This window comes from Dinoponera quadriceps, unplaced genomic scaffold, assembly GCF_001313825.1.
Source record: "Dinoponera quadriceps isolate SergipeBrazil2010 unplaced genomic scaffold, ASM131382v1 scaffold6073, whole genome shotgun sequence".
NCBI lineage: Eukaryota > Metazoa > Arthropoda > Insecta > Hymenoptera > Formicidae > Dinoponera > Dinoponera quadriceps.
In genome coordinates, this window is record NW_014561846.1 from 7,472 (window position 1) to 30,931 (window position 23,460).

General features: G+C 39.8%; 6 protein-coding genes across 11 annotated transcripts in view; 3 read left to right on the forward strand and 3 right to left on the reverse strand.

Moving 5' to 3' along the window:
- Positions 1–88: 88 nt before the first annotated feature.
- Positions 89–1,455, reverse strand: LOC106751054. 2 transcript variants are annotated; one of them, XM_014631832.1, is made up of 2 exons: positions 1,145–1,455; positions 89–989 (listed from the first exon to the last, which is right to left on the reverse strand). In XM_014631832.1, exons 1-2 carry the CDS (start codon positions 1,220–1,222, stop codon positions 414–416), a joined length of 654 nt encoding a protein of 217 aa, XP_014487318.1. In that variant the 5' UTR covers positions 1,223–1,455; the 3' UTR covers positions 89–413. The 2 variants fall into 2 exon arrangements, with proteins under 2 accessions (XP_014487318.1, XP_014487317.1); XM_014631831.1 differs by having other exon boundaries at positions 1,121–1,454.
- Positions 1,456–1,564: 109 nt separating this feature from the next.
- LOC106751052 (ATP-binding cassette sub-family F member 3) lies at positions 1,565–6,705 on the forward strand. Its single transcript, XM_014631828.1, has 9 exons — positions 1,565–1,938; positions 2,004–2,109; positions 2,193–2,379; positions 2,452–2,795; positions 2,869–3,370; positions 5,119–5,342; positions 5,399–5,754; positions 5,816–6,036; positions 6,113–6,705. Exons 1-9 carry the CDS (start codon positions 1,866–1,868, stop codon positions 6,257–6,259), a joined length of 2,160 nt encoding a protein of 719 aa, XP_014487314.1. The 5' UTR covers positions 1,565–1,865; the 3' UTR covers positions 6,260–6,705.
- A 151-nt stretch (positions 6,706–6,856) lies between these two features.
- Positions 6,857–9,864, reverse strand: LOC106751053 (verprolin-like). Of its 2 annotated transcripts, none has more exons than XM_014631830.1 (5): positions 9,717–9,864; positions 9,147–9,313; positions 8,700–8,983; positions 8,129–8,627; positions 6,857–7,701 (listed from the first exon to the last, which is right to left on the reverse strand). In XM_014631830.1, exons 2-5 carry the CDS (start codon positions 9,298–9,300, stop codon positions 7,586–7,588), a joined length of 1,053 nt encoding a protein of 350 aa, XP_014487316.1. In that variant the 5' UTR covers positions 9,301–9,313; positions 9,717–9,864; the 3' UTR covers positions 6,857–7,585. The 2 variants fall into 2 exon arrangements, with proteins under 2 accessions (XP_014487316.1, XP_014487315.1); XM_014631829.1 differs by having other exon boundaries at positions 6,857–7,704; positions 9,717–9,863.
- A 700-nt stretch (positions 9,865–10,564) lies between these two features.
- LOC106751056 (60S ribosomal protein L32) lies at positions 10,565–12,515 on the forward strand. Of its 3 annotated transcripts, none has more exons than XM_014631835.1 (4): positions 10,565–10,653; positions 10,826–10,939; positions 11,134–11,286; positions 12,300–12,515. In XM_014631835.1, the coding sequence occupies exons 2-4, from the start codon at positions 10,847–10,849 to the stop codon at positions 12,456–12,458; spliced, it is 405 nt and encodes a 134-aa protein (XP_014487321.1). In that variant the 5' UTR covers positions 10,565–10,653; positions 10,826–10,846; the 3' UTR covers positions 12,459–12,515. The 3 variants fall into 3 exon arrangements, with proteins under 3 accessions (XP_014487321.1, XP_014487323.1, XP_014487322.1); XM_014631837.1 differs by having other exon boundaries at positions 10,598–10,694; XM_014631836.1 differs by having other exon boundaries at positions 10,639–10,730.
- Positions 12,516–12,832: 317 nt separating this feature from the next.
- Positions 12,833–20,106, reverse strand: LOC106751055 (protein pellino). 2 transcript variants are annotated; one of them, XM_014631833.1, is made up of 8 exons: positions 19,221–20,106; positions 16,950–17,123; positions 15,644–15,826; positions 15,273–15,504; positions 14,426–14,632; positions 14,059–14,346; positions 13,664–13,995; positions 12,833–13,044 (listed from the first exon to the last, which is right to left on the reverse strand). In XM_014631833.1, the coding sequence occupies exons 2-8, from the start codon at positions 16,982–16,984 to the stop codon at positions 12,918–12,920; spliced, it is 1,404 nt and encodes a 467-aa protein (XP_014487319.1). In that variant the 5' UTR covers positions 16,985–17,123; positions 19,221–20,106; the 3' UTR covers positions 12,833–12,917. The 2 variants fall into 2 exon arrangements, with proteins under 2 accessions (XP_014487319.1, XP_014487320.1); XM_014631834.1 differs by lacking the exon at positions 16,950–17,123 and having other exon boundaries at positions 19,221–20,009.
- Positions 20,107–20,889: 783 nt separating this feature from the next.
- The window catches only part of LOC106751028 (nuclear cap-binding protein subunit 1), a 4,562-nt gene continuing 1,991 nt past the window's right edge, over positions 20,890–23,460 (forward strand). The window contains exons 1-6 of the mRNA XM_014631772.1: positions 20,890–20,929; positions 21,448–21,916; positions 22,040–22,534; positions 22,666–22,837; positions 22,945–23,150; positions 23,278–23,381. Coding sequence (XP_014487258.1) covers positions 20,890–20,929; positions 21,448–21,916; positions 22,040–22,534; positions 22,666–22,837; positions 22,945–23,150; positions 23,278–23,381 — 1,486 coding nt within the window. The remainder of the gene's footprint in view (positions 20,930–21,447; positions 21,917–22,039; positions 22,535–22,665; positions 22,838–22,944; positions 23,151–23,277; positions 23,382–23,460) is intronic.

The window sequence follows — 23,460 nt, forward strand, 5'->3', positions numbered from 1 at the left end:
ATATATATATATATTTTATATATATATATATATATATATATATATATATATATATATATATATAGAAATATAATTAATATGATATTAATACTATAAGCGGTAGCTGGCTATTAAAAAAAATCATCGGAAAATGGCGATTACAATGTTTCGCGTTATCTTTCTAAATATAACCAGATCACAAATTGCATCTCTCGTATAAGCAAGTTACTACATCGGAATGTATACATTTGGGTAAAAAATATTCTAAAATTACATGTGATAAAATGCATTGCAACTGGTCGTACGACAGAGAAATCAACAATAAAATAAAATATTACGAGTCGCAATAAGTTTACAGAGCACAACAATTAGATGTATTATACTACAAATGTAAATACACCAAAGGAATGAGGCTGTTTCGATCAGCTTATTCATCAGTAATCCACACTCAGAGCACTCAGGCCTTTCTTCTTGATCGCTTCCGCCACAGCGCGTTCCAAGAAGTCTTCCGGCTGATCACTGTCATATATTTTATCTTCATCCGAGTTTGATGCATTGCAACGTTCCATTTCTACAGAATTGCTTGATCTCGAAGGATCGGAGGAGGTTGTGGGTAGAGCGGCTGATAAGTCCTTGATGTCCTGTATACGATTGGATGGGAAAGAACAATGCACACCTATGTAATCACTGTCGGTCCGAGTCTTATCGTCATGGGACTGAGGCTCAACTGATTGGACCAAGCCATAATTACGAATCGCCATCATCACTGCCGTATCTTCCATGTCATTTTCCCGGAAGAAATGGAATAATCCATCGGTAAGATCCTCCTCCAGACAATCAAGCGCTGCCATCATATTGCAGTCCTCCAAAACTTTGTTGACGGTATTGTCCATGGTTCCCTTGGCATCTTGGAAAGCCTGCCACCTCTTGAGTTTCTCCCTCGCGCGTCTTTCCACTTCGTCGTAGTTCTCCAAAGTATCCGTCTCCATGTTTACATTCGTGTGTTGCTCCTACGGCAATAATTATTTGTTGACAAACATCTTTTCGCACACGATATAGCGCACGATGATAGCGACGAAAAGAGAAATTGAAGTCACCGGTTTGTTTGCGTACGGACATGGTCGAACCTACGAATAATTACCGTATTCCAACAAGTTTCATTGACCTTGGACAGTCGCGTGCACTGTCGCTTAGGCGGAATAGGTCTCTCGTCCGTGTCCGACTCCTCGACGTCGGTCGCCATTGTCGCTATAATTCTTGCGAATTTCCGTCCCTCGGCGTCATTCACTTAACGAGAGCGCATCGAGACGATCGTCGGAGCTGACGACATCTCATTCCACGCAATTCGCCCAACCCATCGTCGACAATTATTTACAGGGAAATCAACAAGCGACGATTCTTAACTAACCTAAAAAGCCATCGTGCGGAATAACGATCGCGTCAGACTCAATCGGCTCAAAAATCAACAATATCTCTTGACGTATTATTGCACAGCCAATAGAAGAGGATGCTAGAGACACGGAATTCCTGAAAGACAAGCTCTCCCATTGGCTCGTCTCGCAATGCGGACCTTTCTTAGCGTTTGATGAAATGGCAGCTACCGCGGTGGTCGTTTAACGTATCGAAGAGGCAACGAATGAAAACCTCGCGAGATAGGGCGAGCACTCGAGGCGATTCGAAAAATTCTAGTGACGCTAGAGAGGCGACCGATTTCGGGAATATCTCCCGATTCGCGCACGCTTTTGACTAGGCTACTGGCCCAGGTAAAAATGGCGTGAACATGTGTTCACGGTGGCGACTCGGCTGGATTTGACGTTCGACCTGTCAAGCGAGACCCGCTCCGGCGTTAGGATTTTCCCATTACTAATCAAGAGTACGCTAAGAATATGGCGATCTGCGGCGAGTACATCCGTAGTCAATTTCCGACAATAGACGATGAACTCTATCAATATGTGGAAGGTATGAAATAACCTAAGGAGGCGCGAGAACCTTCTTCTTTGACGCGCCTCTTCTCCTGTACGAAGGTATCCTGGACAGTTCCAAGGACGACTTCGAGGATGGCGACGAGGTGTACGAGGCGATAGGCGAGGTCTTGCACGAGGTGGCGGACAAGCCAGAAATCGAGGTTAGGTCTGTAAATTTGTTATCCCTTTACTACGTTCCCAAAAGAATTTCCCGACGCAGCTTCAACCAATCGCAGTCTTTGTGTACAGACAAATATGCGTCAAGTTGTTAGAGCTGTTAAAAGGTAGTACCAATGACGACAACATAGAGAGGAGGAAAAACGGTGTTAATAAAGTATTGAATGCTCCGGTGCATTTGGGTGCTCTGGCTGCCACTTTAGAGGCTCAAGTTGAACAAATTAAGAGTATATGGGTCACAACTAGAGACGACGCAATGGTATATCATTACAGTTTTACTCCCTCTGAATACCATCGAGTTCTTTTACGTATCAATTTATTTGTACGGCAGAAAGTGGACGCTAAAAAGCTCGAGAAAGCTGAGGCGAAATTGCAGCAAAAGCAGGAGAAACGTATCGTGAATGAGCAAGGATCGGCCAGCCGTGTTAATACTGCCAATAATGTGTCCGAATCAAGCGCTAGCGCCAGCCAGATGACAAGTAAAAAGGACAGTCGGATGGAAACTAAAGGCGGAGTGAACAAAACTCAGAACATCAGAATAGAGAACTTCGATGTCGCATACGGTGATAGAGTGTTGCTGCAAGGCGCCGACTTGATACTTACATTCGGTAGACGGTACGGTCTGATAGGCAGAAATGGACTCGGCAAGACCACGTTACTTCGGATGATATCCAGGTATTCGTTCATTTTCACACAACGAATTTTTCGAACGATTAATTACGAACAAATTTCGTTGACCGATTTCTAGCAAACAATTGAGAATACCGTCGCACGTGCGGGTGTTGCACGTCGAGCAGGAGGTGGCCGGCGACGATACGTCCGCGCTCGAGTCTGTGCTGGAGTGCGATCAAGAGCGCAGTACGTTGCTCAGTCAAGAGACAAAGTTGCAAGCGATGATCGAGAAGGAAAACGGCTCGAGAGCGGCCGATGCGTTAGGCGAAGAATTGACTCGGGTGTACGAAGCGATGCAATTGGCCGAGGTCGACAAGGCGCCTGCCAAGGCGAGCGCGATCCTGTCGGGACTCGGATTCCCCGTAGAAAGACAATCTTGGCCCACGCAAGCCTTCTCCGGCGGCTGGCGTATGAGGTTGGCGCTCGCGAGGGCTTTGTTCTCCAAACCGGACCTGCTCTTACTCGACGAGCCAACGAATATGCTTGATATCAAGGCGATACTTTGGTTGGAAAAGTATTTACAATCGTGGGAAAAAACGTTACTCGTAGTGTCGCACGATCGGAAGTTCTTAGACACGGTAAGACATATTTCTCATTCATATTTTCAAGTCACGGATATATGTTCCAGTGTGTTCTATGAGCAAAAATAATTAATTGGATACAAACATGCAAGAAACAACTTTCTCGCCGGGGAAAATATTTCGGTTACGTCAAGTTGCGCAATGAGCCGTTATTTATCAGTATTGATACTAGTGGCATCAGTCATCTTTAACGACTTAAAATAATAAATATGGAGAGAAAGCACGAATGATTAGATAAATATCGCTGATATTCTCATGTTATATCAGACGGTGAATTTTTCATATCGCTTTTTTTTTCCTATTTGATATCTATAAAATATACTTTTGGACGCGCATGTATTTTTCATTTATGTGAGACTTTATTTCTATCGCCAAGCATACATTAGCATAGCTTTTGATCGACTGTTCGAACACCATGTGTTTCATCGACGTGAAATGTATCCTTAACGTGTTTCCGCGGCGTAATTCATGATTATTATCAACCAGTTATTCAAAAATTAATCAATTTTAACTTGAATTACTTAATTTAAAATCCATTAACTTTTTTTTTTACCCAAGTTAATATTATATAAAATCATCATTGCAATCAAGAATAATCAGAGTGTTTACTACTTGGAAAAATCTGGAAAGCCTGGAATTCTCAGGAAATTTTATTGAAAATCAGTGAGATTTAAATAGACATTTGTCCGCGAATTAGATTATCGCGTAGACAAGTATTATGTGATCGAGTGAATTTTGTTTAATAATATTTTCTTCATTAAGCCAGAAAAAATAGGTTTCTTTGCTTGATTATTTAAATAATTTTAATTAATAAACGATAACTTATTAACATTCTGCATACATCTTTTGCATATATTTAAGGCTGTTTTTCTGTTGAAATATTAGCCTATTTTGTGTTTAAATACTTATTTTCTTATATGATGGTCTAAATACTTATTTTTTGTTATAATGGATTCTCTTTTGTTTCACATCTATGTACATAATTTAAATGTTTAATTATATTGCTCTGATACTTAGAGCACGCAATTTTTACTAGTCCGATATTGAAATTAATAATTTTGCGTTGAGGCGCAATTTTGTTTAATTAAGACAGTTATTTATCTATAAAAGTTGCATTTTGTATCTGTTATATAATTTTTGTGTTAGTAACTTTTGAAAATAAAATTTTGAAATTATGCAATATATAACATTTGTTTCTTTTTTTTAGAGTCCTTAGAGTTTCTTTTAAAATTTTTCAAATTTAATCATTGAAACTCGAGTGATTTTTAATTTTATCTTATGACTTCTAATTTCTTATGAATGGAAAATATTAAGGCACAATATATTTATTTGCAAGATATAAAATACTTTCACTTGGAATTTTCGACAAATTGCCTGGAAAATCAGGGGATTTTCAAGGAATTTTTTTCGGGTAAACATCCTCTTGAATAGTATCAGCAGAACTTAATTTTTTATCCCTTTGAGAGCTGTAGCGTTCTTTTCTTACACAGAAAGCCGAGCAGAAAATCAACATTTTCAGTTTTTTTCGAGTCGGTATTTTCTCTCTAAGATAGACTTGTTTTTTTTTTCTTTTTGCCCCACATAAATTTAATTTACAATTAAAAAGTGAATGATAAAAAACGTATATACGCACAGCGTAATTAACTTCAATAATTGAATATTAATTCAACTGAACTAGTTTCGGTTCCTTTATCAAAGTTAATCTGACAGGCCAAAAATGTTGAACTTAATTTTCTCTCTTATAGGTACCTACTGATATTTTGTACCTGCGCGGCCAAAAAATAGAGGCGTATCGCGGCAATTACGAGCAATTCGTGAAAACGAAGGGTGAACGCGAGAGAAACCAGCAACGAGAGTACGAGGCCCAGCAGGCGAAGAGGGCGCACGTGCAGGAATTCATTGATAAATTCCGCTACAATGCGAACCGTGCCGCCAGTGTACAGAGCAGGATCAAGATGTTGGAGAAGCTGTAAGTGCTTTCATCTCTCTCTCCATCGCCCTTCTAAATTCCGCGTCCCCCTGCAGACCCGACTTGACACCGATCGACAAAGAGAACGAAGTTACCCTGAACTTCCCCAACGTGGAGCCGCTCAGCCCTCCGATACTGCAACTCGACGAGGTCTCCTTCAATTACAACGGCGGGGCCATAGTGCTGAGCAACGTGAACCTCACCGCCAACCTGCAGTCGCGTATCTGCATCGTCGGTGAAAACGGGACGGGTAAGACCACTCTGTTGAAGATCATCACGGGCGCACTGAGTCCGACGCGCGGCACGGTCCACGTTCACCGCAATCTGAAGTTCGGATACTTCAGTCAGCATCACGTCGATCAGCTGGACATGCGCATCTGCCCCGTCGAGCTGTTGCAAAGGCATTTCCCCGGTACGTCGATGTGTGTCCGTCAACGCTGAATACGTTATTTGATCCAGCGCGTTTGCTCCAGGAAAACCGATCGAAGAATACAGACGAATGCTCGGGAGTTTCGGGATAAGCGGCAATTTGGCTCTGCAGACCATCAACTCCCTTTCCGGGGGACAGAAGTCCAGAGTGGCGTTCGCTCTGATGTGCGCGGCGATGCCGAATTTCTTGGTGCTCGACGAGCCGACGAATCATCTCGACATCGAGTCGATCGAAGCGCTGGGTAAAGCTCTCAATAACTGCCAAGTGAGTGTTCATTCCGTGTTTCTTCCCTGTTTGAAATTGATTCGGTACTTGACGACTCCGTGTGCTTTTCTTACAGGCCGGTGTAATCTTAGTGTCTCACGACGAACGTTTGATCCGAATGGTTTGTACAGAACTGTGGGTGTGCGGAGGAGGATCCGTTCGATGTATCGAGGAAGGTTTCGACGAATATCGCAGGATCATCGAGAGGGAGCTTGAATTATAAGAAATTTTATTCAAATGTGATGTCACCCTTCGTTGTCTTCTACCGAACAGTGCGTTGTTACGAAAGTTTCAGAGAAGCGCCATTGTTTCAATTAAAATCATTATAAAAAAACTATTTTATTTTGTAATATTTTCTTTCGAAATGTGTTTCATCTCGCCAAAGGTATCTTATTTATTTCTTGGATGCTTTGTGAAACATATTGAACCACTGTTGGTATGCACGTCTTATTTATCAAATTAACAAATTTCTCTGGTAGTTGAAATGAAATGCAAATTTCGCCCGCTGCGGCTCTATTGTAGTCAATTATTTATTTCCGCACTTCAAATCAACACGCTAATATTCGACTGTGAAATCAAGTAGATCGCGATCGAGTCTGGAAATTTTCATATTTAATACTATAATCTATTATAAAGAAAAGTAATAAAAAAATATTGTTGTTAGATAAAGAAGGCTTTCTGTTTCATTTAAAAGCACTTTGCATCGTTACTGCCTCTCTACGTACGTACGTGAAGAAGAGAAAGGCGTGTGTGTATGTGTGTGTGTGTGTGTGTTCTTTTATTATACAATAACATGTAACGATCATTTTTAAATCAACGATTCGCTGCTGCAGTTGTTTATTAATATTGAAAAATAAGTTACAACAACTTTACATTTTGGCCTTTGTAACATCTAATCAATTATGAATACCCGATGAATCATGATACATCGATACGAATGAGTCATGAATTAATGATTTTTGGCGTGTGATTCCTGTTAATTTTATAGAAGTGTAAGAAAGATATATATAGTACAGTGTGATTAGGAAGATTAAATGAGTATGCTGTTTTTTTTAGAACTGGAGTAAATGTGCCTTTCACTTTTTAATATCCTTGACATTTCTGTTAGGTAATAACAAGCCTAAACTCTCTCTCTCTCTCTCTCTCTCTCTCGCTCTTTCCCTTTTATATATATATATTTATTTATATTTATATAAGTATAATCTATATTAAATAGATTTTTCCTAAGATAAACTGTACAGAAAATATTGTCTAAAACATTTTATTGTAAAACTGAGCTCACAAACTCAGGATATCTCTCTCACACACTCTCTAATGTTTATACCTTGCGATCCATCCTTTCCCGCTCACCTAGTTTAACATTTTATTGTGGCAGCATCGAGAAGTTTTTGTATGTGTGTGTATATATANATATGTGTATATATATATATATATATATATATTTATTTATTTATTTATTTATATATTTATATATATAAATATTTATATATATATTTATATATTATAATCAATTGCGCGAAGCAATGATTTAAGTATACACAGGGGCTTTTCAATATGCCAAAGAGGTTGCGCTGTGTTGCCACTGTTTACTTCCAGACGAAGTATTTAACGAGTGCAGTGTGTTAGAAGATGGTTGAAGAGGTGGAGCTGGAGCTTGTTGCTTTGCTGCTGTAATTTTGGAAACGTCACGATTATTTCACCTCCGACAACAACGACACACAGTGTCTTCTACAATATAGATCGTTAATACTCATGCATTGGTAATTGGTGGAAAATGCGGCATGCAGTTTAATTTATTGCACGTAAGCGAGTGTGTTGTCGTACACGTTGTTGATGTCTTGATATTTGCTGTTGCGTATCTCGGATGATGTAGAAGGCGGAGAAGCAGCGTCGATGAGAGGGAGGGTAGTGTCTTGTAAAAAAGAAAACCTTCCGACCGCATTGTAAAAAAAAGAAAAAAAGAGTAATCTCGAGCGAACTGAAATGTGCAGCGTCGTCATATGAACAGCATGGGGGGGGGGGGCGCAATCCTCTCGTTACAAAANTCACAAGTGTGTGTTCTACGGAAAATGAAGCGCATTCTTTCTCTCACCGTTCCTGCTACTGTAGACTTTGACGAAGCCTTTGAACGGCTCCGGCGGAGGGAGAGTCGCGTGAAACATGTCGGCGAAGCGTATCTCCAGGTCGACGGGGCTCGCCGTCGACTGACCGTTACGCACTGACAAGCTCCTGGTGGGCGGAGTCGGCGGCGGCGGCGGCGCCAGTCTCTGGTGCGCGGGCCGGTGCGGAAGCGGAGGCGGCGGCGGCGGTATGCACGGCGCAGTGACCGTGACCCTCGACGGCGGTGGCGGCGCAGCTCTCGTCGCGGTGTTGGGCATCGTGTTGGCTCGCGAGGTCGGCGGAGACGGCGGCCTGGCCACGGGTGGCCTGAGGACCCGGCTCCTCGTCGGCTGGGCCGTCTCGTTCAGACAGTCTTGCGATTGGTGCAAGGAAGTCGGCACCAGGACCGGCGACGAGCGAGGCAGTCTCATGCTCTGCGCCCGCGACACGCTACTCGTCAGATTCAGCTTCTTAGGCGGCGGCGACGGTTTCTGCAAGGAGGGAGATGGCTTAACCGATTTTGCGGTGGATCAACTTTACAGACTGTTTTGTTTTGGTTTTACCTGACTGTATACTTGTGGTTTTTGTGTGGCCGGCGGCGGGACCGGAGGTGGGCCGCGTTTTATGCTGTGAGATGATCCAGGTGACGAATGAAGGAAACTGGGATTATTTACATTATGCCCGTTCTTCTCTGTCGTGTTGCCCCTCAATCCGGTGGGTTTCAACTTCGGCATACCACTCGCGAATAAACCACCAAGCTGCATCGGCCCTCCATTACTGGAGTAACCGCTTACTGTACTGTTGTTGTTACTAAACGAAGGACTGGTCGATTCTCCTTTCACTCTTCCTGTGAAATATTTATGTTACTCTGTTTAGAGCTGCGCTCCAAAAGGGATGAAGTAGCATTTAATTATCTTGATGAGAAAAAAAAATCTCCTTGCTCAATTAAATCCGTCGAGTGAGAACAGTGAGTAGTATATTTTTATACCAGACACAATTTGCCTGCTTACCAGTGACAGCAGGCGCACTTTTATCCACAGTGACAGTCTTCTTCAGAGTTTTGCCTGCTCTTATAGATTGCAGCAACAAATTTCTGTTGTCTCCTGCTGGTGGGCCAGAAGAGTTGAATTGCAGAGGTGGTGGTGGAGGTGGCGGTGCAGGCATTTTTATTCACCTGCTGCAAAGTGCGACAATGCTACGGTCACAATTGACGGAATAAGTATCGCTTGAATTACAGTTTCTCATTACGATATTTCGGGACGCGACTCCATTCTTATGGGTGGCGAATCAACAGTGAGAACGTTTTTAGATCACTTTACCGAGATGTGTCATCCACTGCGAGATCATAAACGGGCGATATTTCGGTCGCGCCAATAAAAACCGCGCTCCCTCCGTAACTTTTGATAAGGTTCTGTCGATGGATTTAAATGCCGATTCGCCCAGGCGAAAGAGAGACACTCCTTAAAACGTGAAACAGTACGGGAACACACCTCATATATAAAGGTCGTTTATCTCTACCGCACAATTGCGATCGCGCTTTTAAGATCCGCGTTTAATTTTACCAGGATGCGGTCAATTACCCGATTAAATCGAATCGCAGCTGTATTTATGTCCGAAGGCAGGACTCGCGGCCAATGACACTCATAATTGAGGGGGCCTGGCGACTGCGATCCAACTGCGACATGGATCATGGCGTCATCGGCCAAGTTGGGGGTCCGTCAGTGGCTGTGTTCCAATAATCACTGCCAGTACTAAAAATCTACAGTATACGTTACATAAACTATAGATTTTCAACGCTGACAATGAATTTTGGAACACAGCCAATGTTGGGAGCATTTTTCCCCCGCGCGCATGCGTTAATCACGGCTGAGCTACTTGACAGAACCGTACTTGAACGATATCCAATGAGCACATTAATTTTCCATAAGAATTGCACGCTCATTGGATATCGAGAGCGAGAGCCATAAGGATTAGAATAAAGGTTGTATTGAAATATGACGAATCACAGCAAATTTGACTAAACTCAAGAGCCCTAGGGCCACAATCCCGAACATAGAAGTTATTAGAAATTCGAGTACCTTTCAAGCATCTACCAACAGAAATCTCGCTCCAGGAACTAGGGTATGTACACTGGCAGTACTGATTATGTTTAACTACGCTTGGGCGGGGTCCACAATGAGAAATTAAGCCTTAAGAAATTGACCAATGACAGTCGAATGTGAGGAGAATAATCGACTGTGATTGGCCAATTTCTTAAGGCTTAAATTTTCAGTCGAATGTGAAGAGAATAATCGACTGTGATTGGCCAATTTCTTAAGGCTTAAATTTTCATTGTAGAGCCCGCTTTATCCAATTCTTCTATTGGATATCGAATGTAGACGCAATCTCCCGTACTGTTCGTGAAACCTGCAAGGATATTTACTTCCATTCTATATTTTCATATTCAATGTTCATTTTGGGAGAGGTTAAGAAACCGATAGGACCCAACCTTTCGTACCGAGGACGTATTAACGGATTGTATGTACCACGCGGCGAATCGTCCATTTTTACAACAATCAGTAATATAACAAGCGTTGCATGTTAATTAATTAATCGTTAGTCATTTTTGAAAGTGTAAAAGTGCTATATTTTCGGGAAAGAAACGCAGGCAGAATAATTCACAGCCAAAGTAACACGACTGTTGTTTCAGGTGTACTAAACAGGAGTAAAAATGTCTATCCGGCCGGTATATCGACCAAAAATTGTGAAGAAGAGGACGAAAAAGTTTATCAGGCATCAAAGCGACCGATATGATAAACTTAAGGTATGTAACTTTTCCGCTCAACACATTTCGTTATTTATACAACAATATTTGTGTACTCCCTATGTTGCCGATTACGACAAGAAAAAAAAATTGTCAATCATTAATCACTACATAATCATTAAAAATTATATACTGAGTAGTGTATGTTCAATTATTTTATTTCATCAGTTAATCGTAACTATTTGATTTTTCAGCGCAACTGGCGTAAACCAAAAGGTATTGATAACAGAGTCCGTAGACGATTTAAGGGCCAGTATTTGATGCCCAACATTGGTTATGGTAGCAACAAGAAAACGCGTCATATGTTACCAACTGGCTTCCGCAAAGTCCTTGTACATAATGTAAAGGTAAACTTCACTTTTATATCAAATCTTTTAATTATATTCACACACAAATTAAGGTAACGAACAAAGTGAAGTTATTATAGTTTTGAAAGCTCGAGAAAACTTTTTTTCATTTTTTCTCAAGGTTAAAAAATTCGTTTAGAATTCACGCGTGTTCCGTTAAAATTGGTTTCTTCTCAAATTTACTTCTTTCCAAAAAGAAGATAATTTCGTGCACTTAACTGAAGTTAAATAAAGTTAATATGTCAAGTAATAACATACACTTTTTACATATTACTGTCAAAAAATTATAACAGAATATATTATGAACAAAATATATATAATAAACAGGGTTGGATAAAGCAACTTAAGTTAGAAGCTTTTTATGTGAGTGTGTGTTGTTTATAATGCATTCTGTTGTATTGCTCATTACAAAAAACATTAACTTCATTTAACTTATAAAGTTTCGGGAAAACTCCTGTTTTTTCCTCATTTTTCGACAAATTTTTTCGGTTTTTCTAATGTACAAGTTCGTTTAAATAAATTTACAGGTGTTCGGTTAAAATCAGCTATATTTATTTTTTTCCGTAAAAAAAATAAGAAGCCAAAAGATACGATAAAGAAAAATTGAAAAAAAAAAGAAAAACAATTTTCATTCCAAAACTATAAATATAACTTCTCAGTTAAGTGCACATAATTATTTATCTTCTTTAACCGAATTCACGTGAATTTTTTAAAATGAATTCTCTACCTTTAGGAAAGGAACTGAAAAAATTCGCAGAAACATTTAGAAAACGTTTTTTTTTTAATTATAGAGGCAATCACTAGATAATGAAAAAATATTTATATATAAGTAATATAAAAATATTTTGAATTTTTGTCATGAAATTATCTCACTTATCACATTTCTCATTGTAACTCATAATTGTTCAGGTGACACAAGTAATGTAGAATATGAATTTATTAGTTTTTTTTTTAATAAGTTGACAACATTTGCAAGATATTCTGCAGTGGGATATGAGTAAATTTATTTTTAGGAATTGGAAGTGCTAATGATGCAGAATCGCAAATTCTGTGCAGAGATTGCACACGCAGTGAGCAGCAAGAAGCGGAAATCCATTGTCGAGCGTGCTCGACAGCTTTCAATACGTGTGACGAATGCCAGTGCACGCTTGCGTTCGGAAGAGAATGAGTAAGCGTGCTTTCGTGTATTTTGGCAATAAAATGTTAAAAATATATTATCTGTACCTCTTCTCGTATATCTCTTAATTCTTCTCACAATTTCTCAGCAACACACACACACATACACACCTTCTGTATATCTTTTAACTCTTGAACGATTGTGATATTCTACTCAGGTCCTTTGTGCAACTAGCTAGAAAAAGTCTAATCTGCCGCTTAACTAGCACATGTTGCACGTCTCTGTACCACGTATTTTTTTTAAATATATTTTTCGATATTGAATATACATAATATGATAAGAAAACATTTGTTCTGACATAATTTTTTTCCACTGGGACTGAGGAGAGTATACGACAGGCGCAACTATTGGGTCATATTCAACAACCGCTTTCTCTCAAGTTTTTGTTTAATAGTTCTTATATATATTTCTTAAGAAGTTATGAATTTCTACATATTTCCATTATCTTAGAACTTCAATCTACATTATCCTGAAAAATTAGTTTTACATATCCCGGTGTTCCCTCAAGTGGGACCGCACAAAAGGGACAGATTGCGATGTAGCCGTTCGTGCCATGCGGTATGGCTACTTTCTCCCAATATCTGCGAACAAACAAGGAACAACGAGGGAAATATATATATATATATATATTTTGTGCCAAATGAAGGTTGGCAAAATATATATATATATATTATCATTTGGTATATATATATATATATATGCCAAATGAAGGTTGGCAAAAACGAAGAGAAGGTGCGTTTTATTAATGTTACATCTTTCGTCACGTATATTTGGCAATAACCATAATGTAGTTTGAAATCAAATTTCTCATACAAATTTCTCATGTATTCAACTAGGTTTAGAGCATAAAAAATAATCATTAATAATCAAAGCGTCTCCGCGTTCCGTGTGCATAAATGAAATATTCCGTTGAAGTAGTAAGATTTTGATTGGCCGAAATTCTAAATCTTTGATAATGACTTTTGCTTATAGCCAAATTTATCGTCCACTTGTATAGTCTCCTGATATGTAGTTGCTTAAAGCTAACGCTCTGCTAATTATATCAGATGTTGATCCCTGTATGAATTCTTCAAGAAACGCAACAACATTGATGAATAAATTATATCATCGATTCGAAAGGAATCGATAGAAAAATCGAGATTGCCCTGATCACTAATACAAAGTACTTGCGAGATTTCTAAGCGGGAAAGAAGTACTAACTTGACGGTTTTCTCCGTAGCCATGTGACCACAGGGACTAAACGCGTAAGTCGGTGGTCCACAGTCCACGTAAAAGGCGGGCTCTATTCCCATGGACAGCTTCACCACTGCGCCAGCAACCAGGCACATCGGACACCTTCTCGTAACCTTGTCCTTCTCCTGACCCCAATCATGATGTCCCTGCACGTGGCCGCACTTGAGATAAACGTATGGCTGTTGTTGCGTCGAGTCTGTGGCTGCTTTGCGCGGTATGACCAACGTGTTGAGGCCTACCGGGCATTGCGGCCTCCCGGCATTTATAGCGTCCACTAATTCCTCCAGATCTTGCTTGGTCTGCGAGAGAGGAACACACACGAGGGGTCAAGTTACACGTGAAGATGTAAACGAGAGTATTACCGGAGACTTGGCGAGACCCTCTGCCGATCGCCAGAGCAAAGTAGCGCCACAAAGATCGATGAGAGTGCCGTCCTGTAAGATATTACTCTCATCCTCCACGACGTTGCCCTTCTGCTGAGCGCTCCGACTTTCTCTAAGCGAGAAGACTCCACCGCCCACGCTGACCTCCCGCCAGAAGCCGCATTGCGCTTCGCCGCCGCAAAACTGACCCCGAGGATGCATTATTAAAACCCCATTCGTCGTGAGACCGTCGATCTCACGATTCTCTTGCCACTTGGTTGCCTTTTCCTGCGTAATATCAAGTTTCCCCGTGTATAGTATCTTCGGCATCGAGCGCGTGATACATACGATCAATTCCGAATCTTACACCTAAAAAAATGTTTCTCGAACTGTCGAAGCCCGCGGCATAAATTCGAGCGATTCTCGGGTCCGATCGATCCGCTAGAATCCGGCAGGCGAATCTGCTGATGGTGCTTTGGGCAACGCGTCCTTCGTTGGCGGGACCGCCATCTCCGCCGCCCGCGCACGTATCCATTACCACGAAATCGATAGGCGACTCGGACGAACGACCGATCTAAAAACACGTTATCATATTCACACGCATCGTGAAAGAAAAGTTAATTGCATAAATCGAGCGAAATTCAAGAGACAAGTCCGGAACTACTAGTAAATATAGCACACCCCTCTTACTCGAAACAGAATTTTGAAGAACTTTAGTCGACAAATTGGTACTCAGTGAGCGAGTAGCAGCAGACGAGACAGCAAAATAGAGCGCCTATATTTTACAAATGAAACAGGAAAAAAAGTGATCTATTTTGAACGATAATAAGTGATTTGTCAGGGAAAGATGACAAAAGATGCACTGAGAAAAAAATGTAGTAGTTATATGGTTCCTGCAATGAGTTATTGAATCCATGATTGCAGTTGATTCAATGATTACGATTTAATTTAATAAAGCATATCAATCGACGCATTGCTGCGTGAAATTTATTCAGCGGACATTTCTTTGAACGAGGATAACCGCCGATTTTGTAGATCGCTACTGGATAGTATTGCAATTCCTATGTTTTTAAGCGTCATTAAAACTACTTTTGGCAACGCGAGAAATACATACTTTTTGTTAGAAATTCCATTTTATTTTTGCTATTATTACACCTATCGTAGATCCGGATTATTAAACAACAGTTCTCCAGTTGTAAAGTATCTGGGCTTACCTGAAACATGTCCGTCTCCTCGTCTTCTGTGTATTCGACGATAACGGCCTGCGTTCTGGACAGTGTATATGAGATCGAGTGTTGCTTCGTGTTGAGAATAGCCTGCGAGCTATGGGGCGTCTTAACGATGTAGTGCTTACTACGTTTAACGCCATTTGGCACTGGTCTTTTGTATAGTACGAATTTACTTCTCCTTCTTCCCCTATCACCAGATGGAAGGTAACCATTGTATCTATCGGAGTCATGTAGAAAAAAAGAAAATTGTCATTTCCCTTTCTCTCTGGGATTTCTACTTTCTTGTCTCTCTCTCTCTCTCTCTCTCTCTCTCCCTCTTTCTTTATAATTTTTCTCACTCGCAGGAAGTTTCTTACCCAAGTATAACTAGTTCTCCGTATTTCACTAATTGTTTCGGCTTCTCATGATGATAACTGTGAGACCGATGGGGATTGCTATGTGAATGGCTGTGACTATGCTTATTGCGTGGACTGTGAGGCGCGCCGACCGTCTCTCCTTCTTCCACGAGTAACGGACTCTCACTACTACCGCCGTCGGATCTAACACAATATATGTAAAACATACGGTATAATATAAATCACACATATATATATATATATACACGCACATAGAGTGACTCACCACTTTCCCCGACATTGCATTCTCTGACGGAATTTTAAGTCTAATCTTCTCAATGAACATTTTACAAGATTTTATTATAGATGTCTTTCTGCAGCAAGCACATTAATTAATTTATTTTTAATAACTAATCATCTAATGAAATCATTAATTTCACACCAATATTTTAACATTGAAGCAACAACAAATATTTTTTTCTTCAACTTTTGATACTTGTACCTAAAAGAACAGTGGCATGTCACCCTTACATAAAATACGATAACTTACATATATATATAAATATATTACTATGTGCTATGATCTTCTATGAGCTTTATTAATTTCACGAAGCAGAGCGTTATTAAAATTTTTAATATTGCGGGAAAGAAAGGTAGATAAATCTTCAGACGGAAACAATGCAGTCATAATAGCCCTAGTTAGAAAAAACGTGAGAGTAAAATAGAGGATGAGTATAATTATATATAGCCTACTGTGTTATAAACTGCACATATTATATTGCACTCGGTCTCTCTGAGTGTTTTAAGCTTGCGTAATTATAACTTCCACCACGGAAAAAAGGTTTTGTTGGGAGTTAAAATGGGATTAATATGTTAAAAATTGTGAGGAGATATCGAACACAGAAGGATGTCCGTAACTGTTTACCGATTTCCCAGAAGCAAAAATTAATCTAACACACGACAGATCGTACAGCGAAGTAATCGAGCAAAACTGACTTTATGCAACTCAATATATTCGCCAGTTAATTTGTCGACAGACAAACATTTTGCACGTTCAAGAGATATCATACTGTTTGAGAGATAGCAACGGTTTTCCGCGTTTATCCCGAATTTACGGATAATAAATGAACCATGTTGGAAATAATTCGTTGTTTTAGTCCATACTGCGATTCTTTCGAGAGGTTCGCGCATATAAACACCGTGATAATTTTTACGGCGTGCGTTCTATGAGAATCCATATCGAACATAAGCCGTACGTGATGAGAGAGAGAAAGAGAGTAAGCTTCGTCGTGGCTTACATTACGTGATACGTAAACGACTTACTTACCGCGAAGGATATAGAATGCGTTTAGTTACTGGCATCCTCCTTTCAGTTCAGGATTTATAGACTACTACTTCCATGGTAAAGGTAAGGACGGGCAGTCTTAAGGATCTTCACGCGGTTGCAGGACAAATCTGAACAATTGCATACGCGGCAAGCTGCGAATTGGTATATTATAATCTGCAATGAGAAACATTCAATATAAAGATCATAATTGACTGAAGAGACTCTCATTCTCGCTCCCTTTATCTATCCTCTCTATCAGTTCGCGAGAGAGAATCAAATGTCTGCGAAAACGCACGTGTAATAGCCGCTTCGTAACTGCTGTGTTGGCAAAAATGATAGGCTCAAATTCTTTCGGCTTCTGTACGACAATATCATCGTCTCGGTGCGGTTTGAAACGATCGTTGCTTCAAGAAATAGAAGGCTTTATTTCACAGTGTATTTGATTCTCAGAGATGCGTTTGTGCCGTGCTCATTTAGAATATCTCCCGGAAAATATCCTAATCATCCTCGATTTTTGTTTTTCGTAAATACCTATAGGCGAACGAGCTATTACGACTGCTGCTCATTTAAATTGATCAAATTTGAATAATTTTTCATACCGGAAATATATTGTAAAATATTTCTAGAGGATATAGCACATGTATACAACCATTCATGCTCCTGATCCATTCGAAAAGACTTGTATCGAGATTAATTTACTTCTGCATCATAATTAATTGTTGTTAATTCGATTGAGTGCGTTCCGAAATTGAAACAAGTGAAATGATTAATGCGTAGAAGAGATTCTAATCTCGTCAACACAGCCGGGATAATTATACAAGCACATTTGCACCTTCGAGTTCTTTGTTTTACCTTGTCTCATGTTTGGCTACAGATCTCGCTCGAGATAAGACGTCGGGAACAACAAAGGTTCATGCTACAGCAAGTTTAATGGTTCACAAGCCATTAATGCGCGCATTAAACAATGACAAGGAGATACGAGACGTTCTGGATACAAAGAGCGAGCTCGATAGACGCACCTTTTGCACTGGAAACTTCTTACATATCAACGACATGTTTGAATTACGACTGAAACATACGTCGCTCGCAAGGCAAAATTTACCTGACGACGTACCGATTGACGTATACATTGCGTTATATGTGCCTTACCATTCCATGGATCGAAAATTATACAAATTTCCAGTCTTATACATGAGACCGTTATAATTAGGGAGCCATTGTGTAACTTTACCATATAATTACAGTTATTTGTGCGATTTTCTGCACGTAAGCTTGAAATCGTGTAATTCTCCATGTCGGTAAGTCCGAATACACAATAGCTGTAAACTTTTATTCTAAGCAATAAGAAGTAACGTAATTTCTGACAAAAGACGTTTGCCCACGCTGCCAAGAGTCGTAATAACGCTTAAAGTAATCGGTCCGTTTTCTTAGAAATCTTTTTAAATTTTCGCTGCATATTGATGGAAATATTAAGCTAAAAAAAACAGACCACATGACGCAATATCTTCCGACAAAAATATCGCCGGTTGTTCATTGTTTTCCGGTAACACAGCGGCATTCCACCGATATTATTTTGCAATAATCTCGGTCATCAATAAGACGTCTCGATTCCCATCCATTTATCAAGACTCGATCTAAAATTGCACATTCGTGAAAATGACGGTTGTCGATGGCAATGCAGATACGCGATAAGCATCGTGACTTCTTTCGGCGATGCGGAAAATTGGCGGGCAAGCGTAGCGAAAGGAACGCAATAAACATATGACCAAATTATCGAACGACTGTTTAGCGTACTTAGCAACCGCTCAAAGCGCGCATACGCTCAGCCCGGAGCCATGGAGAGCGATTGCTCTATTGCGTGTGGAGGCGGTAAACAAAACGGCCGGCGGGAGAGGTCGAGAGAGGGGGAGGGAGAGAGAAAAAAAAAGGACGATCGCTCCTAACAATTGATATCGTCGCTACGGTCGTTTCGTGTCACGCAACGCGCCAAGAAAACCTTCTCAACGACCTCTATTTGGTAAATATATGACAAACATGTCTCCATGTAAGTATATATATATATATATATATATATATACACACACACGAGCCGCACAACGCGCGGCTGCAGATAGAAAAATCGTGCACTGCGGCATGTCGATCGGCGTGACACGATTGTCGTGCGATACTATCGACCAAACGGGGGGGGAGGACCGCTCTTTTTTTTTTCTCTCTCTCTCTCTTTCTCCGCCTGTTTCCTCGTAAAAACAGAATTATATGTAGATTATTTACCGTATCACCATCGTGGCACCCTCCGCATCCGAACGGTTTCGCTGCGCGACGCGATAACGAGGAGAAGACACACAGAAGCTTGACACACACGATTAGCAGCGAGCGAGAGACGAACAGAGAGTCCTTCCTTGGCCGCAATCGAAGGGGCGCGCACCGCCCTCGCTCAGTCTTCCATCTTCACAAGCCGCCGCGATCCGTCGTGTTTACGTGCGACAACGTCGACGGTGACGACGATAACCTTCGGTAAGAACGGCGACCCATGATTACGTGCGTTATGCGAGTGTCATATCGATCGCTGATTCTCTCTCTCTCTCGTCCGAGACGTCGAGTTCCTCCGTTTGTTCGCTCGCTCACTTGGAGATTTCCGTGCGTCCCGCGAGCTTTGTTTTGTGTGTCGGACGGGGAGAGCGACACGGGGTAGCTGCGTAGAGTCGTCGACGGACTCTGTTTTCGTTGCGAAGCACGCGCGCGCACACACAGCCACCGAGCGCGCGCGACCTGCCTCCTCGCACACGACGCAGAAAGCAGTTCGATACGTACGCGTGGCGAAAACGCGAAATGCCGCTACGATCGATCGATCGACCGATTGATTACGAAATGTCGCGCGCGCCACTCGATCGCGCACGTCTGTACGATAAACGAGAAATTTAGATACTTCGATCTAATTTTGTCCGAAACATGATACCCGAGAGATTATCAAGCGAACATGAAGCATTGCCAACGGCGCGATTGATGTAGTACTACTACAGATGAAAAATTCGCTGTACCTTACATATAGGGAGTGAAGCGTGAAAAGATTGTCCGCCCTGTCTTGCTTTTAGGCAACCTGCACTTTGGAATATACATGAAAAAGACAGAAAAACGATTGATCTTTTTAGCTGTACTACTTAGGTAGTTTGAGAAATTTATGTACCACATTGAGACGTATGAAGTGTATGCACGAGATTCTCATCCTTTAAGTGCATGTAAATTTCTTGAGCTAGTGCAACCGATTCAACTAAAAAGAACAGACCAAGTGTCTTTCTTTGCGACAAGTTTCAGGACAAGCGGAAATTGCGAGAAACTCTTGGATTCGTCTTAGAAAGAAACCTCTTGTCTATAATCTTGCTTTTGGCAAATTGACCAATCGCAGCTGATTATTCTCCTCATAGTCGACTGTGATTGGTCAATTTCTTAAGGCTTAAAGCACCTATTGTAGACCGGGATATTTTATCAATGAAAGCGAGTTCAGTATATGATTTTCAGTATTTATTTGGTAATATGAAAAAACTACTAGAATATCCAGTAATTCCTAGTAACTTTTACATCTGTCTAATACTTTGTCAGAGATCATAAACAGAAGGTGTAAGAAATTGACCAATCACAATTCTTCTCATATTCGACTGTGACTGGTCAATTTCTTAAAGCTTACATTTTCATTGTAGACCCCGCTTAACCTATCATCACTTTATTACATCAGTGCATGAATTCTACTCCAGATTGTTCGGACGGTTCGTACATACGTAACGGGGTTAGGATTCGATGTATATGAAATTTTGTAACTACACGGCGTCCAGTGTATAACTTGAAGGGAACACAATCAGTATACGGAAATATCAATTTTGTTCCAAATACGAAATTCGTGAAGCGTTTCAGATTATCCCTCCCAGTAGTTTTTGTATTATGAAATATGAGTCGTAAAAGAGTACACGATGAAGAGGAGGGCTATGGTAAGTAGCAATATCTCGTTGAACTCTTGCCGTTTTTCTGACATTAGGTGCTTCGTTCCGAATTCTTTGCTTGTCTCGATGTACATGAATAAGATTATATATATAAACTTATTTTTATTTTATTTTCGTTTTTTTTTTTTACGTAAAATCTCTAAGAAATTTTAAAGATTAAAGGGAAAATATATTTTCTTGTCGATTTGGATAAAATTTGTTAGAATTGTGTGATGTATTTTTTTAATAGAATATATAAATATTTGAAATTATTGCTATAATTATTATGCTTTATATAGTAAATTTCTTAATTTTGTAAAATTTGAATTTCACATCCTTAATTCATATCAGAAAATATAGCATATTTACACAGAATTCTATAGAAAGTTTCTTCCAAGCAGTTATATATATATATATATTAGGAATGTTTCCTTACTATAAAAAATATTTGTATCAATCTTATTATGTATGCGCCCATAATTATTTTTATATTTATTATACCTATAAAACTATGTATATTTTTTTAGAACGTGTATATAAGAAGCGTAGGAGGGTATCAGAGAATCAAGAGATTGAAGATCGTCTTGAATCTCTTATCTTACGAGTTGGAGAGAAATCAACGTCATCTTTGGAAAGTAACTTAGAAGGTTTGGCTTCTGTATTAGAAGCTGACCTGGGTTTATTCCGCAGCAAAATACTTCGAATTTTAACAGATTGTGCTATTAAAATGCCAGAAAAATGTACAATTTATACTACACTTGTCGGATTATTAAATGCAAAGAATTTCAATTTTGGTGGAGAATTTGTCGATTATATGGTGAAAAATTTCAAGGATTCTTTGAAAGTATGCAAATGGGATGTAGCTAGATATTCCCTTAGGTTTCTAGCTGATTTAGTAAATTGCCATGTTCTGTCATGTGGATCATTGATGCAACTGTTTGACAATATGCTGGATGCTGCCAATGAAGATGGTGTACCACAAGTGAGACGTGATTGGTACATAAAAAAAAGTTTCTTCATATTTCTATATAGAGACATCCTTATTATGTGCGAGTTATGTAGAATAAGTGTATTGCTATTTTAGTATCATTTTTTTCTTGTAGTTATAATAATTTACAGGTATGTTTATGCTGTTTTGTCGACATTGCCATGGGTTGGCAGAGAATTGTATGAAAAGAAAGAGCAAGAATTGGAGCATTTGATGGTAACCATAGAAATATTTTTAAATAAACGAAGTAAGAAACATCAACCAGCATTGAGAGTTTGGTCGAGTGACACTCCTCATCCACAAGAGGAGTACTTGGACTGTTTGTGGGCTCAAGTTCGCAAGTTGAGACAAGACAATTGGGCTGAGAAGCACATTCCTCGCCCATATCTTGCGTTCGATTCTATTCTGTGCGAGGCATTACAGCATAATTTGCCACAATTAATGGCGCCTCCGCATCACGAATCTTATTCCTACCCATTACCCACTGTCGTCTTTCGTATGTTTGATTATACAGATTGCCCCGCTGAAGGGCCATTATTACCAGGAAGCCATGCTATCGAGAGATTTTTGATAGAAGAACACCTACGACAGATTATTAACAATTATTACTTTGAGAGAAAAGATTGGTATGTAATGCATGTGTTGAGAGAAAAAAAATTGGTTCAATAATTCATGGGACAGAAATTATGAAAGATAAATATGGAGCAGTTTCATCTCATTATATATAAAATGTTATTGATCATTCTTTACTTTGCAGTGCTGCTCAACTACTAAACTTCCCATTCAAAGCCAAAATCCCCTTAGACTACTGTATAGTTGAAGTAATATTTGGTGAATTGTTTAGACTACCTGCTCCAAAGCACTTGGAGATTTGCTATGGATCGATTCTGATTGAGCTTTGTAAATTACAACCTTCGACAATGCCACAGGTTAGAAAACGAGTAACATTATATTTATAAATTTTACGTGTCGTCATCCGAAATTATAGCAGGATCCCAAAGCAGAAGATGTAACATTTACAGGTGTACATTTGCAGGTACTGGCGCAAGCCACAGAAATTCTATTTCGCCGTATAGACAGTATGGCGGCTACTGCTTTCGACCGTTTCGTCTGGTGGTTTGCTTATCATTTAAGCAACTTTCAATTCCGTTGGTCGTGGGAGGATTGGGACTCTTGTTTGCAACGCGACCCGGAACATCCAAGACCAAAATTTATAAGGGAGGTCTTGCTTAAAGCTTTAAGGTAAATACATTGAGTATAAACAGTTTTAAATAAACAGTGCTATTAGAATGTGATTTTGTATATGCTGATATCATTGAGATTAACAGAATGTCAAATTATGAACGTATAAAAGCTTGAACATTTTTAGATTGTCATATCATCAAAGGATTCGAGACATGATGCCAGATTCATACACGGAATTAATTCCAGCGATTCCCGACCCCGTGTACAAATACACATCTGAAGGTGCTAGTAAGTACACAAGGAGATAGAAACCGTTTTTTTTTTAACTCTGAAATATATATATATATATATATATATATATATATAT